Below are 15,046 nucleotides of genomic sequence, written 5' to 3'. Positions count from 1 at the left end.
CTGTTTTACACCCTCACCCCACAAAACAAGATAAAATCTTTGTAGTAGCGTGACACAGTAGAAAGAACACAGAGTCTGGCCAAGGTCCAGATCCCTACTTTTTATTAATTTTTTAGCTGCTGAGGATCATTTTCCTTGTTTGTAACATGCATATTATAATATCTCCCTCACAGGACTAGAGAAATGATTAAATTAATTAGTTTATTTACTTAATGTGCATACATGCATGTTCATATGTGTGCACATGTCTAAGAGTGTGAGGGCCCAAGAAGATAGCAGGAGTTTCCCTCCACTACTTCCTACATTATACACACACAAATCAAACAAGAAAAGCCTTTACTGAGTCAAAAAAAATGTAAGTAAACTTTCTCACCTCAACCATACAAACATCCTTGTTCAACAGCATAGGACAATTAAGGCTGTGTGGAAGGAAGGGCCAGAAAAGGTAGCACACGGTGGCCAGTATCCCAGAGTCAAAGCACAATCAAGGAATTTTTAAAAGTTTTTTATACTTTTTAATGATTTATTTATTTTTATTTAATACACATTGGTGTTGTGCCTGCATGTATATATGCATGAGGGCATTGGATCCCCTGGAACAGGAGTCACAGACAGTTGTGAGCTGCCATGTGGGTGCTGGGAACTGAACGCGGTCCTCTCTGGAAGAGCAGCCAGTGATCTTAACGGCTGAGCCGTCTCTCCAGCCATAAAAATGTTTTAAAGACTTTTTAAAGTATCACTTATTCATTTTGTATATGTGTGACCAAGGAGGGTTTACAGATGTGCCATAGCACGCATGTGTAGGCCAGAGAACATCTTTCAGTAGTTGGTTTTCTCTTTTCACCATGAAGTTCCAAGGATGGAACTCGGGTTGTCAAAACTTGAAGGCAAAAGCCTTTACCATATCCCAGGGCTCCACATCTTTTTGACAAGGCTTACTATGTAGCAGACTGGCCTCAAACTTAAGATCCTTCTCAGTCTCTTGAGAAAAAGACAGGCATGAGCCATCACAACCAGCTGGAAGGATCTTTTAAATACTCTTATACACTGAGTCTGTGTAGACTCAGAGTCAGGCCTCATAACTTGAGTCTCCCTGCTAACTCTTCATTTTATCTCGAACTCCACTGGCTCTACTGGGCACAGACAGACTGAAGACCCCAGAGACACAAATAAGCACCAGTGGTGAAAATGACTTCATTTAGATCATGTCTTCTACTGTCCTTTATAGACAAAAGGACTGAAAAGCCCTTGTGGAGAATATCTACTGAGTGCATCAGAGTAGATAACGCCATCTAAAGAAGCAGGAGTGTTCTGCAAAGCAAAGGGGTGAGATAAGAACTGAGTGATTTATTTCATTTGGGTGTGGGGGGCATACACTTGTAATCCCAACACTTGGAAAATTGAAACAGAAGGATCACAGGCTTGAAGCCAGCTGGGGTTACACACAGTGAGATTGTTTCAAAAAAGAAGAGAAGGAGGGAGAGAAGGAAGGAAAGAAGGAGAGAAGGAAGGAAGAAAGGAAGGAGGGAGGGAGGGAGGGAGGGAGGGAGGGAGGGAGGGAGGGAGGGAGGGAGCCATCCCAGCCACAGCGGACCTTTCCTCCCTTTCCCCTGCGGCACCAGGCGCTTGAATCACACTGAATCACACCTCCTGCCCCACCTTTTTCTTCTCATCGTCTCTTAACTTCTCATTCTGTTCTGAACCACTTCCTCTCCCATTAAAGAAAGTCTTCTGGCCGGGCGGTGGTGGCGCACGCCTTTAATCCCAGCACTCGGGAGGCAGAGGCAGGTGGATCTCTGGGAGTTCGAGGCCAACCTGGTCTACAAGAGCTAGTTCCAGGACAGGCTCCAAAGCTACAGAGAAACCCTGTCTCGAAAAACCAAAAAAAAAAAAAATAAAATAAAGAAAGTCTTCTGTTAATGAATAAAGCTTACAAAGATGGTGCTTGTGGCAGAATTGGTTTCAATTTCACTATCAGACAGAGTAGCCCGAGAACTTGTCAAGTGGGCACTGCCTTCTCCTCCTGGCCCATCACCTGCATTGCTGCTCAGGTCGCTGTCCGCCCCAAGGGTCTCTCCAGAACTGTTACTCACCTAGAAAGACAAACAGCAGTGAGGGACAGCCCCAGAGGACTGCCAGTGCCAACTAGAACCCTATGCTACTAAAAGAATCATTTTTCAGGTGTGTTAAACAGCTGCCCCAACCCCCTTTATGAGATGAGTGACATTCTGCGCACACACACCTGAGAATCAAGCCAACCTGAGATTAAGAACAGCCTCCAAGGGAAGGACACCCACACCTCACCCACAAAGAAGCCAATGTGGTATCCCCCTACCACGGTGCTAACTTCAGAATCCTGACTTGAGCTTCGGATCATAACAGCTGGACTCACACCAATGACAGAGTCTTGATCAGTCCTCTGAAATAAGGCAAGGGAACATTGCTTCTAGAAAGATCCTGAGCAATGAATTCTTTTCTTAGCTGGAATATATGTAACTTATACAATGAAATACCACATTAAATAAATACACACTCACTGTGGGAAACAAAAGAAAGAATAAAGAAATAAGAGTAAGCCATAAATCTACTACCCAAATTAATCTCTACTTTTAGTATATTTCCTGTTAGTCTTCTAGTCTTTTCTAGATATATATTTTTAAAACTAAACTGAAGTTGGGCAGAGTAGCACACATCTTTAATCCTAGAATCTGAAAGACAGGGGCAAGCAGATCTGTGGGTTCTAGGCCATCCAGGGCTACACAGTAAGATTCCCCCCGACATATGTAACTTATGTGTGTGTGTGTGTGTATGTATATTTATTTATACTATGTTGCTAAATTTTTGAAAACACAATTGATAGCAGTATTGCATTCCTTGGTTCTATTATATTTAATTATTCCCTATTATTGGTTATATTTAAGATTGTTTCCTTCTTTTGTTTACTGTAAGAAATATTTTGAGGGTTAGGGTATAACTTAGTGATAGTCTTTACCCAGAATGTTTACACTGAATTTAATTCCCACTGCTAATAAACTATATATACATATATCTTTGAGATAGTAATTAAGTGCTAACAGCTTTCAAGAAGGCTATCACAAACCTGGGAAGCAGATGCCAGGCTCACACCACTGTCTGCGCTTATCTGGGACTTTTTCTCCTCTGTTTCACCAAGGTCAAAGACAGGCTTGATTACCTCCGGCCCTGAGTAGGGGAAGACTTCTGTTATTCAGTGCACAGAAGCTTGGGGCAGGCTGGTGAAGGGAGTGGGCAGCAGTAGAACTCATCACATCCCAGTCACTTCCCAGGAACTGCCCCCACACCACTGGGAACCACCAGAAAAGCCTTAACAACCAAATAGTGCATTAGACCTGGCAAAGGGGTTTCTGCAGCCATCTTCCCAACCTGGGAAACTTCAGAGCAAATCATCCTAACACAAAACATCCTACAAACAAACCCCATTCCGTGGCACCCAAAGTCAGAGTTCCACCTGTGCCTGAGACTATTAAAGTGTTCCCAGAATGCTCAGTGATTCTTGACAAAGGTGTCCAAAGAAGCCAGAAAAGGTTAGGGCAAAGGAAAGAAAGAAATACTGTTTCCTTGGGCACTGCCTACCCCCACCCCACCCCATCTACATTTCAGACGAAAACAAAAAAAACCAACCCCCGCCCCCCAAAAATATTTTAACTCACCCACCCCCAATAGTATGGCAGAAGGACAGAACGACAGGAAGCAAGAACATGTGCCTAGGCAAGCGACTAGAGAGAGCTGGGAAGCTACAGACTCAACACAGAGGGACAGCAACCATCTCTGCCAACTACACCCACAGGCCTAGAGTAAAGGTGAGGGAGGTATCAGGCAAGGAGAGGTGCCCCACCAGCTCTCCAGCAGTGGAAAACCAAGGTTTAGGTATTTTACACAGTAGACACCTGATTGCTAATGAAGGGAGGGGCAAGGAGCAGCTTACCAGTCACACGCCTTGGATTCACGCACCACCTGCCCCAAGAATCCTCTATCCTGTCTTTACAACTCTTCCTCCAAATACCACCCAAGAACAAATTTGGGGTGGGGCTGGCAAAGGGAGCCCGCCCCAGCTGGGCCTGGGAAGTTGGCAGGTATGGGAGACTGAGGGGCAGGAAGGGGCATTTGTTCCTTACTCTGTTTTTCCAAAGCCTTTTGCTTTTTCACTTCCTGGTGCTTGTTCCACAATTCTACCCCAGATGCAATGCAAGCAGGAGAGAGAGACAGAGAGTCAGAACTTGTCAGATTGTCAGAGGACCAGAGACCCCCCAACCCAGCTCATTCTGTTTCCGACACTAGATTATCAGTTAAGAGACACAAAGACATCTTTGCTTGGGTAGGGTTGCCACCCCCATCCCGAATCATGAGCTGAAGCCTCTGAATTTCTAATCCTATTCCCAATGTAAACACTGCAGAATCTTTGAGCTGGAAGGGCTCTTCATGAAAGTACTTTATTCTGTATGAGAAACTGGACCCTGCTGGAGACAGATCAGCAGACTCCCAACAACACACCATGATCTCTCTGCCAAAGGAGCTGAGCAACGGCCACACTTACAAGTCACAGATAAGAGACAGTCACGTCAAGCAGTCAAAGAATTTCAGAAACATGAGCAGAAATTCGCTTGACACACTGGATTGGACAAAGGCCAGACCATGCATTTGAGTAGCATTCATCCTTTTGCTACCAAAAAACATAAAACAAACAAACAAATCAATTTACCCTCAGAACTATGGCCTGCTCAACCCAAAGACCCATTCTTAGACACTATCTAGGAAAAATGCTTCCAGTAGACGCAAATGAGAACAGAAAATGGCCAAGACTAGCTCCTCAGTCCAACAAAGCACAGGGAATACCAATCCTTGGTTTTTTTTTTTCTTTCCTGGAAGGAACTTCAGAGTTTATTTAGTATAATCTCTTTACTTCCTAGATGAGGTGATAGACATTCTGATGGGGAAGTGATTTGTCCAAGAAGATTCAAGACTTTCAGGAAAACAGTGTTTGTTTCTGGAACATCATGTGGAGCTTTCCTACTGCTTCTAGGAGACTGTTTGCCAACCAGAGATCTGGAGATGTCCTAAGAGAAGAGCTGCTTCTCCTGTGAGAACGCATGACAGCGGCTAGAGGCCGGCAAAGAAGCACCAGTTTAGCACAGCACAAAGAGCTAGGACCTAGAATCAAAGGGAAAGTAGCCTAGAAGACTCAAGGTCAAGCAGGAGTGAGCCCGAGACTCACTCTGACACCAGAGAGCAAATGGAGGAACCCGGACAAGTTTTGAGTCTGAGTGGAAAGACAAAGAAGAGTATGCTCAGAAATGCATGGCCCGGGAGTACAGGACCCAAGCACGCAAAGGAACTCACCCCAGAGCAGTATAATACTGGGGGGCAAGGCTAGGGGAGCGGGGGGCTAGATGCAGAACCCAGATGGTCATAATTTTACATCCCAAAGATGTACCTATACATTCCCTAATAGTTTCCAGGAACATGTTTCTCTATGTGAAGAAATTCAGAGGTAAATAAAAAAGGGACAGAGAACATAGCTCAGACTCTCTGCACTGCATCACATGGTCTCTAAGCAAACTTCACTATTCCTCAAAGACGCTGGTGAGGCAGCTGGAGAGCATGCAGGAAGACAGACACAGACAAGAAACTGCTGCTGGAAGCGGACAAACTCTCCTCTCTAAAAAGCAAGCATGGAACAAGAAAGTCAGGATTCTGGATGAACTGAGAGGAAGGAAAGTTATTTAAGAAGCCAAGACCACTTCGACATATCAAACACAATGATGCATACCGACAGACGCCACAAAATTCTCTTCTTTTAGACTTCTTGTGTCCAGCTCCTTAGGACCCTTCCCTGTAGCACTTGGTGCCCGAGGACCCAGCTGAGGGACCCTTAGCTGTGCCATAGCTTTTGGGTCCCCCCGCCCAGCCAGACCAGGATCCTTGCCCACAGGGGTCTCTGTTGGGCTTCTCTTTCGCTTGTCTGGTTCTGTGGGAAGGAACAAATACAGAAAGTGGCTAAAGGAGGCATCCATCAGACAGGGGTCAAGTCAGGAAAATGAGAGGGGAGAAGCCAGAATGCAGGGGGATGTGGAGCAGTTAGTACATGGAAGGAAAAGCTAAGGCCTTGGTCTGCGTGGTAGGAAAGGATTTCCTGCATATAAACACACCAGAAAACAATCCCAAAGAAAGACAGTAAGGAGGCACTGAGAGGCGACAAGTAGAATCCCTACCTTTACTATAGTAGTGGGTCTGGGCAATCTCCAAGAGCCCAAAGATGCTGGCCATACCACCCAGACCTGCGTGGGCATAGGACTGCTCAAGACTGAGGACCGTGCACTTGAGGAGGTCTAGCATCCCCTTGTATACCTTCCGACTGATCTCCTGCAACAACAGCCAGGACCCAGAGCTAGCGACTTTTCTTAACTTCCACATCTTTCTGCCCCGTTGATTCTGACTCTGAAGCCCACACACTTACCACATCTTGGATGACATCCTGCCTGGCATCGTCCTCGGACTGCACTGCACGGTTCAGCTTGCTCAGTACAAAGACTCGAAGCTGCTCGCTCTCCAGCAGCCGGCGTACCTTTTTCATGTTGAGCCAGCCCACGCCCTGGCCATCCAGCACACTGTGCACCACTTCCTTCAGGAATTGTTGGTTCTCACTACAGGGCCCACAAACCACTTCTATGGTCATCTGATCCTTGGCAGAGCATCCCCTCTTTCACCAGACAAGATGTTTACCCCAAGGTAAAGGATAAAACCAAGTCTCCAAAAATGGCCACCACATCTCTAAGTCCCCAAGGCTCTTGTCTGCCAACTTCCCACAATCTTGTAATTTCACCTTTCTCCATACTATAATACTGTTGCCTGGGGACTGGTTAGAAATGGGCAGGGGTGGCGCACACCTTTAATTCCAGCACTCAGAAGGCAGAAGCAGGTGGATCTCTGTGAGTCTGAGGCCAGTCTGGTCTACAGAGTTACAGAGTTAGTTCAGCTAGGGCTATGCAGAGAAACCCTCCCTCAAAAAATAAAAAAATAGCCAGGCGGTGGTGGCGCACGCCTTTAATCCCAGCACTTGGGAGGCAGAGGCAGGCGGATCTCTGTGAGTTCGAGACCAGCCTGGTCTACCAGAGCTAGTTCCAGGACAGGCTCCAAAACCACAGAGAAACCCTGTCTCGAAAAACTAAATAAATAAATAAATATTAAAAAAAATAAAAAAAAATAGAAAAAGGGTGGGGGAGTACTGACCAAAACTGATTAAATCTACTGCTCTCCCCAGTTTTGAGCATCTGTTCTGCTAGTTGAGTGTGGTGGTGCATGCCTGTAACCCAAGTACTGGGGAACTGGAAATAGAGATCAGTTCAGGGTCATCCTCAGCTACATACTGAGTGTGAGTCAAGCATGGTAGGCAACATGAGACTGTCTCAAAAAAATAAAACAAAACAAAGCTTCCCTGCCATTTATTACCTGGAATTGCTGGACCGGCCCTGGGGTGATGGAGGCTCTCTCTTCACGGTCGGACTGTGTCTGATGACAGATGACTTCTGGTCCACCAGGGCCCTCCTGTTTCCTACAGTAGGGAAGGCAGGAATGAGAGGCATCATGGGCACAGTCCGGGGCTCACATCATCGTATCCACACCCATCCTCCGGAAGGTCTGCACTGGGTGGCAACAGAACAGCACACACAGGTAGGAAGTAGCCATGGCAATGTGCAGGAGGTAGGGATGGAGGTCAGGCCACTCCACATGCGCCAGCAGCATGCCCCATGAGCTGCATGGGTGTTGTGGGGGACAGGCAAGGCAGGTCACTCATGTGACGTTGCTTGCTCCAAGTGGAGGCGCTCAGGCAGGCAGAGAAGATGCTAGGGGGAAAAAAGTCATGCACAGCTCACGGGGAAGACCCACCTTCACCACTCCCAGGGCCGGCTTCAGTAACAATCTCCATTAGAGTATTTAGCCCAAATACTGGGACAAAAATACACAATTAGTAGGTGTACCACAGTACCTGAACCCCTGTACCCCTTGATGGAGCAGTAAGTCAGATCATCTGAGCACTCTCTCATGGAAAGTGCGAATAACCTTGGTTCTTGGGCACATCAAAGCTGGAAGCCACGTGATCAAGAGACAACCAAGGCTCTAAGAAAGCCCATTCTTAGGCCTGGGGCCTCTCAAAGCCAGGGGCAAGGTAAATGACACAGAAGGCCTTCATATACTAAACAGGCACATGCATGAAAGAAGGAACACTGTTTTGTGAATATCTAGCACAGGGATCCTGAGGGGCTCTGGGTACCCACAGGGAGGAGACACCTTGCAGATGCTATCATGGGAAGGAAGGGTGCAGTAGGAGGATGGGGCATGGGTAGAAAGGCTAAGTGCAGCACATGAGATGAAGCATCGCATGCAATGAAAAAGTTTCAATGACTCTTCCCTTCACATGTACCAGATAAAAGCCAGAGAGGCCAACACACCTTTCTATCCCTAATCCACCCATCACTGTAGCAATGCTAGTTACTTTTCTGTGTTACTAACCTAACCTCGTTTCACCCACCTACCCCACAGCCCCACCCACTAAAGAATACTCCTGAGGCCTCGCTATCTCTAGCTGGATATGACGGGAGGTCCATGCCCATAATCTTAGTGCTAGAGAGGAGGACTCTAAGTTTGAGGGGCTCTCCACAGGAAGACCCTGTGTCAATAAAATGGTTATTTCTCACTGTTCTTACTACTATAATTAAATATTTCAGTACAATATCCACAGATAACAAAGGTCAAATTAAATTGAGAAAAGCCCCTCAAGCTACAAAGATCACAGATGAAATTAAAATATGGTCTGACCCTAGAAGCCAATCAATACCACTGGCAGACTAAAAATTGACATCAATCCATAGTAAATGGCTAAATTCTATAAATACTGCTAGTCTGCCCATAATTCTCCTCCTGTGGACCAGCTCCTTGGGGAGGAGTTTAGCCAAGTTCACGCAGTGGGAATCTGAAGATGACTGAGCTAGCACACACTTCTTTCTGATAAGGTCCTCCCCAAAGCAGAGGTAATCCCACACGGCTATCACCTACTGATGTAAGAGGGCCCCTCCAGCTACAAAGGTGATTTCTATCTACAACCACTTAGCGCCTATGGTGTGCAGTGAAAGCCATGATAAGCAATATGAGGTAACAGCCTGGTCCAATGATTTGTGGTACACAGGGCTCCTGACAAATACTTAGATGTCTGACATGTCTCTCAGAGAAACCTGATTTGACAAAAGAAAGGTTGTAGCTACCTTTCAGGCTGGGGAATGGTGTAGTCTTCTCTCGGGCACCTTTGGTGGGCAGTGTGAGGTTTGAAAGGCTGAAGCTTGTACTATGGTTCCGATACAGGCTGCCTACAAAGGGGAGGGTATGAAAAGCCATGAGCTAATGTTGGAGGAGAAGCTGCTTGTTCATCCCAGCCACCCAGAACCAAAATAATCTCACAGAAAATGTATTAATTAAAACACTGCTTGGCCCATTAGCTCTAGCTTCTTATTGGCTAACACATATCAATTTAACCCATCTCCACTAACTGTAAAGCCACGTGGCAGTGGCTTACTGGCAAAGTTTTGGCATGTCTGACTCTGGTAGCTCCATGGCATCTCCTGACTCTGCCTTCTTCCTCCCAGCATTCTGTTTAGTTTTCCCTGCCTAGCTCTGTTCCCCTACAGCTTTGCCATAGGCCCAAAGCAACACATAGACAGAAGGACCTCCCATACCATTTCCCTTTTTCTGTTTAAACAAAAAAGAAGGCTTTATCTTTAACATAGTAAAATTACATATAACAAAACAGTTATCAATTAATCAGGAAAATCTCCCTTAAGGGAGCTGCAGCATGCCACCAGCCCCCCCCCCGAAAAAATGCTAAACTTTGTTTCTCTGTGTCTTGAGTTCCTTTCCAAGCTTTTAGTCCACCATGTTGGTGCGCCAAGCTAAGAGGACAAATGTTCACAGCATCCCAGTACAGTAATGGTTGGATCATCTTCACCTCTCTTAAACAGCATCCCAATGGCTTGATCAGATAACCTCTGCTCTATCGTAGAAAAGATGCAGTGTAATTTAGGGCGAACAAAGAAACAGCCAGGTCTGCTCAAAATCCAGTAATAATTTTCTCTGACTTCCTCCCATAAAAATGTCTAAGTCTCATTTACTGCTAACACTGAGTGAAAGCTGGTGGTTTGTCTGCCTTTGCTCTGATTGATATTCCCACCTGGACCTAAGGACACCTACAACTACAGTCACCCTTTATGGCAGCCCCCGTCAGCACCCAGTCAATCTGCAGTTCATAAATGATCCTACCGCTCATCTGTTAAAAGCAAGCATGAAAACCTGCTGCGTATATATTTCAAACATGTTCACTACTAAAGCTCCTTACCAGACAAAGAAGACAGCAGATCAAAACAAGTTTGATTAAATATATGACTTATAATTTAATGTTTAATTTTTGTCTATATTGTCTGAAATACATATGTAAATGGATTAGCGGAATGGCACAGTGGATAAAGGCACTTGCTACCAATCCTAACAACCTGAGGTGGATCCTAAGGAGCCCCAGGGGAGAAGAGAACTCCTACAAGTTGTCCTCTGGCCTGATAACCACCCAGCTCTACGGCACAAGTGCTAAGCAACACGTACCAGACAGAAAATGAAGTAAAAGAGTGAGAGAGCTTGAGGTACTTACTAGCAAAAGACATGATGCCCCCGAAGCCCTCGGTGCTGTTGTTGGAGACAGTGGAGTTGGGAGAGCTTGCTCGGGAGTCTGACTCTGCATCTGAGTCACTTGCCAGTTTCAAGCTGTTGGGCCGCAGCAGCTTTTGAGCCCTTGAATGCACAGTGGCACCCATGAGTCCCAGGCAGGGGTACTTAATCTCGGGAATGGACCTTATGCTACACTGCAATTGCTGTTCTTGTTCCATAATTCCTAAGTCCTTAGTTCAAAGAACTACCATCTGGGGATGGCAGGATAGCAAGAGCATTCCGACTTTCTGAGTAACGCTCACCCGGGGTCACTGCAGTCAGATCCTTCAGTCACCCATCTAAAAGGGATTCCCAGGCTCTCACCGATTGCCACTGACATGTTGGCTGAATCGGGGAGTGTAGCTTTCCCCCTCCTCCTCCTCCTCTTCCTCAGGGGGAAAGCCATATTGGGGCTCGAAGTATGGATTGCCATAGGTTCGCTGGCACACTGACCCCTCTCCAGTCTCTGTCTGTCTCCTGTCCACAGTAGACTTGCAAATGCTGGGAGGCACAGGAGTGAGGGACTTGGAGCTGCCTGCTGTTGCCTTATCATCCATCTCTGTAGAATCGGCATGTTCCTAGGGGTCACATTAAATAAAACGTGGTCACCTGATGCCCTGTGATGCCTTCCCATAGTCTCAGTTCAATGGAACAGACCAGGTCTGTCAGATTCCAAGTCTATGAAGTGTACGGGAGAAGAGCTACAATAATTTGATCTCTGGACTTACAAACTATGGAAGCAGATACTAGTGACAGCTTAAAGGAAGCCCGATGGCCTTCTTTTGGGGTTAAAGCTACTTCTCAGAGGCTTTTAGTCAGGAGGTTACAGAGAAAAAGAGGGAACATGGAAAGGAGCAGATGAACGGCTGCAGTCGGGCTTTCCTAACAGAGGGGACCAGCACCTCACCATCCCCCACGTCTCCACGTACAGAGTGGGCACCATGGATGGTAGCGCTAGGGCTCCAGCGCAGCGGGGGATTTCCCTGAGAGCTCTCGCTGTCTGGTCCAGGCTCCTCTCCCTCTTTCTGGGTCTGCAGCTCATCAATATGCACTTCGCTGGCATCTCCCAGGGCTGCATGCGTCAGAGGATCCACATCTACCCAGAGAGACAGGCACCAATCACCTCAGCCCCAGAACCCAACCCCTGCTAATAATGGCCAGTCTTCCCAAGCACACTCACTGGGGGTATCTCCATTGATGTCACATTTCATCATCTCACTGACGAAGTCCCCAAGGGAGGAGTAAGAAGAGCTCGAGTCATCATAATCCATACTGTCACTGCCACTGCAAGGTGAAGAGAAAGGAAGAGAAAGGAAGAAGGGCTGTCCCAGAAGACTCCGGTGTTACGGCTCTCCTTGGACCCACATGAGAACCAACTCCCTCAAGTTCTCCTCTGACCTCAGCATACACACAGGGCCACACAAATGCAAACACACACACACACACACCATAAATTGTTTCAATTTTTTTTTTTAAAGAAAAGAAGCTTAAGGGGCTGGAGAGATGGCTCAGAGGTTAAGAGCATTGCCTGCTCTTCCAAAGGTCCTGAGTTCAATTCCCAGCAACCACATGGTGGCTCACAACCATCTGTAATGAGGTCTGGTGCCCTCTTCTGGCCTTCAGGCATACACGCAGACAGAATATTGTATACATAATAAATAAATATTTAAAAAAAAAAAAAAAAAAAAAAAGAAAAGAAGCTTAAGATGTAGCTGAGTTGGTAGAATGCCTGCCCCCCATGCAAGAAGGCCTGGGTTCAGTTCTAACAAGCATCACAACTTGGGAGTAGAAACAACAAAAGTTCCAGGTCATCCTTAGTCATTTCAATCCAGCTTAGGACACAGGAGGCCTTTTCTCAAAATAAAATGGAAACAACAACAATCAGGTAACATGATCAAGACATATTGCATATATGTGTAAAACTGTCAAATGATAAATTTAAAATATTCAAAGAAGGAGAAGAGGAGGAAGAAACGGGCTGCAGGGGAGGACTAAAGAATCCACAGTCGGGGCTGGAGAGATGGCTGAGTGGTTTCAGCACTGGCTGCTCTTCCAAAGGACCCAGGTTCGACTCCTAGCACTCACAATGGCAGCTCACAACTGTTCCAGAAGATCTGACACCCTCACACACACAACACCAATGCACATAAAAAAAAAGAAAAAAAAAAAGAAAAAGAACCCACAATTAGTATTTAGAACCCCAAAAAGGGGAGCACAGTCAGCTCAAGGCTAGGGTACAAGACAAAATAAGGATGTCAAGGAGGGCAATCAGAGCTGATTAAGGTGGCTTATGCTGTTATCCCAGACTTCGAGGTAGAACTGTGTGAGTCTGAGGCTATCTTAGGTTACACAGTGACACTCTGTCTCAGCATATAAAAACAGACGAAGGACTAAAGATATGCTTCAACAGTTAATAGTACTTGCTGCCTCCAGCAGACCCAGACCCTGTTCCTAGCACCCACATGGACATCTGTACTGTGTTGAGAAATATTACTTTGATTGGTTTAATAAAGAGCTGAATGGCCAGTAGCTAGGCAGAAAGTATAGGCGGGACTTCTGAGCAGAGGGAGAGGAAGGAGGAGATGAATGTAGGAGCATAAGAGATGCCAGGAGACGTGGAGGAAGCGTGATGGGTGGTGGTATGTGACAAAAACGTAGATTAATAAAAATGGGTTAGGTTATACGAGCTAGTTAAAATCAAGACTAAGCTAAGGCCAAGTTCATATGATTGGTTGTAAGTCTCCGTGTCACTGTTTGGGGATCCAATGACCTCTTCCTCCCACATCAGGCAAGACGCTTACACACATAAAAATAAAAAATTAAATAAATAATAAGAAAGGACTGGGGATGTAGCTCAGTAGAGTGCCTTCCTAGCAGATAGGAGGAACTGGCCGCGGTTCCCACAGCACACAAACTGGGTGGTGGTGGCACAGACCTTTAAACCCAGCACTCGGGAGGCAGAGGCGGGAGGATCTCTGTGAGTTCAAGGCCAGCCCGGTCTACAAGGACAGGCTCTAAAACTACGGGGAACTCTGTCTCAACCCCCCCCCCAAAAACAAACAAAAACAGAAGCAAGTTGGCAAAAAAACAACAAAAGCAAAATAAGAAGGGAAGAGTGGGAGGAAGAGCTGAGGTGACATGATCAAGACATATGCACATATGTGTGAGACTGTCAAATGATAAATTTAAAATATTCAAAGAAGGAGAAGAGGAGGAAGAAACAGGCTGCAGAGATGGCCCGGAGGTAAGGAGAGCTTGCCACATAACCGAAAGGACAGCTTCAGATCCCAGCACCCACAAACAAGTTAGGTGTGCCACAAACTCCATGAACTCAGTTACAAGGAATGTGAGACCCTCTTCTGGCTTACACACTCACTAGAGAGGAAATCCACAAACATATTCACTAGACGACAGACAGACACGCACATTTAGGTGCACGTGCGCACACACACACACACACACACACAATAAATCAATCTCTGCAAAGATTCAAAGACTCACATCTACAACTGCTATGACATTTTTCCTCCTAGCATGAGGACTGCTCACCTGTCATCAGTGGGGTCAGAATCAGAATCACGTTCCGGTGGCCCACTCAGGGCCTCAGCCAGCTGAGAACTGCCGTCGTAGACTCGATAATGGATGGGCTGTAGCTGGTGAGCATACCACTTTGGCTTGTCCCCAATAAGGGCTGGATCAAACATATCTACCCAAAGAGGAGAAGCAGTGAGCAATAGAGAAAAGAAGCAGGGAAGTGAAAAGCAATAAAAGGAAGAGCAGACGCAAAAGAGGCCCTCAAGGGTGGACTCACTGTTGTGAATCCGCTGAAATGCATAGTTAGAAGGGTTTAGGATCCATTCTCCAAAGTACTCCACAGCTTGAGTCCTGGCCAGTTTCTCAGCAAAGGGGGTCTGTCGGGGACGTGAGGCCAGAAAGGAGCCAGCTTGGAAAGCTACCACAGGTCGGGGGAAGAGTCGCAGGGTACGAGTGTGCATCTGAAAGCCCTGCAGCACGTTAGCAGAGTTGAAGAAACGGACCATGGCCACTCTGGGAAAGAAGGGGGTGGTGAGATAATCCAAGACCCATACCCTGTCGTTAGGCTATGACCCAAGGTCTTAGACCACCTCCTAACACCATTGTTTAACAGGTTTCAACCACCATGGGGAGAGATCTTAACCATCAGTCTGAGAGTGTTAACTATTTCTTCTCCTTACTTTTGCTAAGGTAGGAAATACAACCAAATAGCACACACATTTTATATAAA

At 46.3% G+C, this 15,046-nt stretch overlaps 1 protein-coding gene across 23 annotated transcripts in view; it reads right to left on the bottom strand.

Moving 5' to 3' along the window:
- Madd (MAP kinase activating death domain) overlaps nucleotides 1-15,046 on the bottom strand; it is a 41,949-nt gene that overhangs the window by 15,432 nt on the left and 11,471 nt on the right. For 4 of the 23 annotated variants that reach the window (XM_057782004.1, XM_057782000.1, XM_057782014.1 and 1 more), the window contains 16 exons: nucleotides 14,594-14,829; nucleotides 14,332-14,488; nucleotides 11,963-12,066; nucleotides 11,712-11,878; nucleotides 11,236-11,360; nucleotides 10,727-10,866; nucleotides 9,297-9,398; nucleotides 7,924-7,983; nucleotides 7,486-7,588; nucleotides 6,494-6,680; nucleotides 6,249-6,399; nucleotides 5,807-6,004; nucleotides 4,155-4,208; nucleotides 3,101-3,201; nucleotides 2,336-2,419; nucleotides 1,935-2,093 (listed from right to left, as the gene is read on the bottom strand). In XM_057782004.1, coding sequence (XP_057637987.1) covers nucleotides 1,935-2,093; nucleotides 2,336-2,419; nucleotides 3,101-3,201; nucleotides 4,155-4,208; nucleotides 5,807-6,004; nucleotides 6,249-6,399; nucleotides 6,494-6,680; nucleotides 7,486-7,588; nucleotides 7,924-7,983; nucleotides 9,297-9,398; nucleotides 10,727-10,866; nucleotides 11,236-11,360; nucleotides 11,712-11,878; nucleotides 11,963-12,066; nucleotides 14,332-14,488; nucleotides 14,594-14,829 — 2,128 coding nt within the window. The remainder of the gene's footprint in view (nucleotides 1-1,934; nucleotides 2,094-2,335; nucleotides 2,420-3,100; nucleotides 3,202-4,154; nucleotides 4,209-5,806; nucleotides 6,005-6,248; nucleotides 6,400-6,493; nucleotides 6,681-7,485; nucleotides 7,589-7,923; nucleotides 7,984-9,296; nucleotides 9,399-10,726; nucleotides 10,867-11,235; nucleotides 11,361-11,711; nucleotides 11,879-11,962; nucleotides 12,067-14,331; nucleotides 14,489-14,593; nucleotides 14,830-15,046) is intronic. The other 19 variants (XM_057782008.1, XM_057782012.1, XM_057782023.1 and 16 more) reach the window with 7 other exon arrangements.

The sequence above is a fragment of the Chionomys nivalis genome, chromosome 9 (assembly GCF_950005125.1).
Source record: "Chionomys nivalis chromosome 9, mChiNiv1.1, whole genome shotgun sequence".
Classification (NCBI taxonomy): Eukaryota; Metazoa; Chordata; class Mammalia; order Rodentia; family Cricetidae; genus Chionomys; species Chionomys nivalis.
This window is presented reverse-complemented; position numbering and strand designations above follow the sequence as displayed.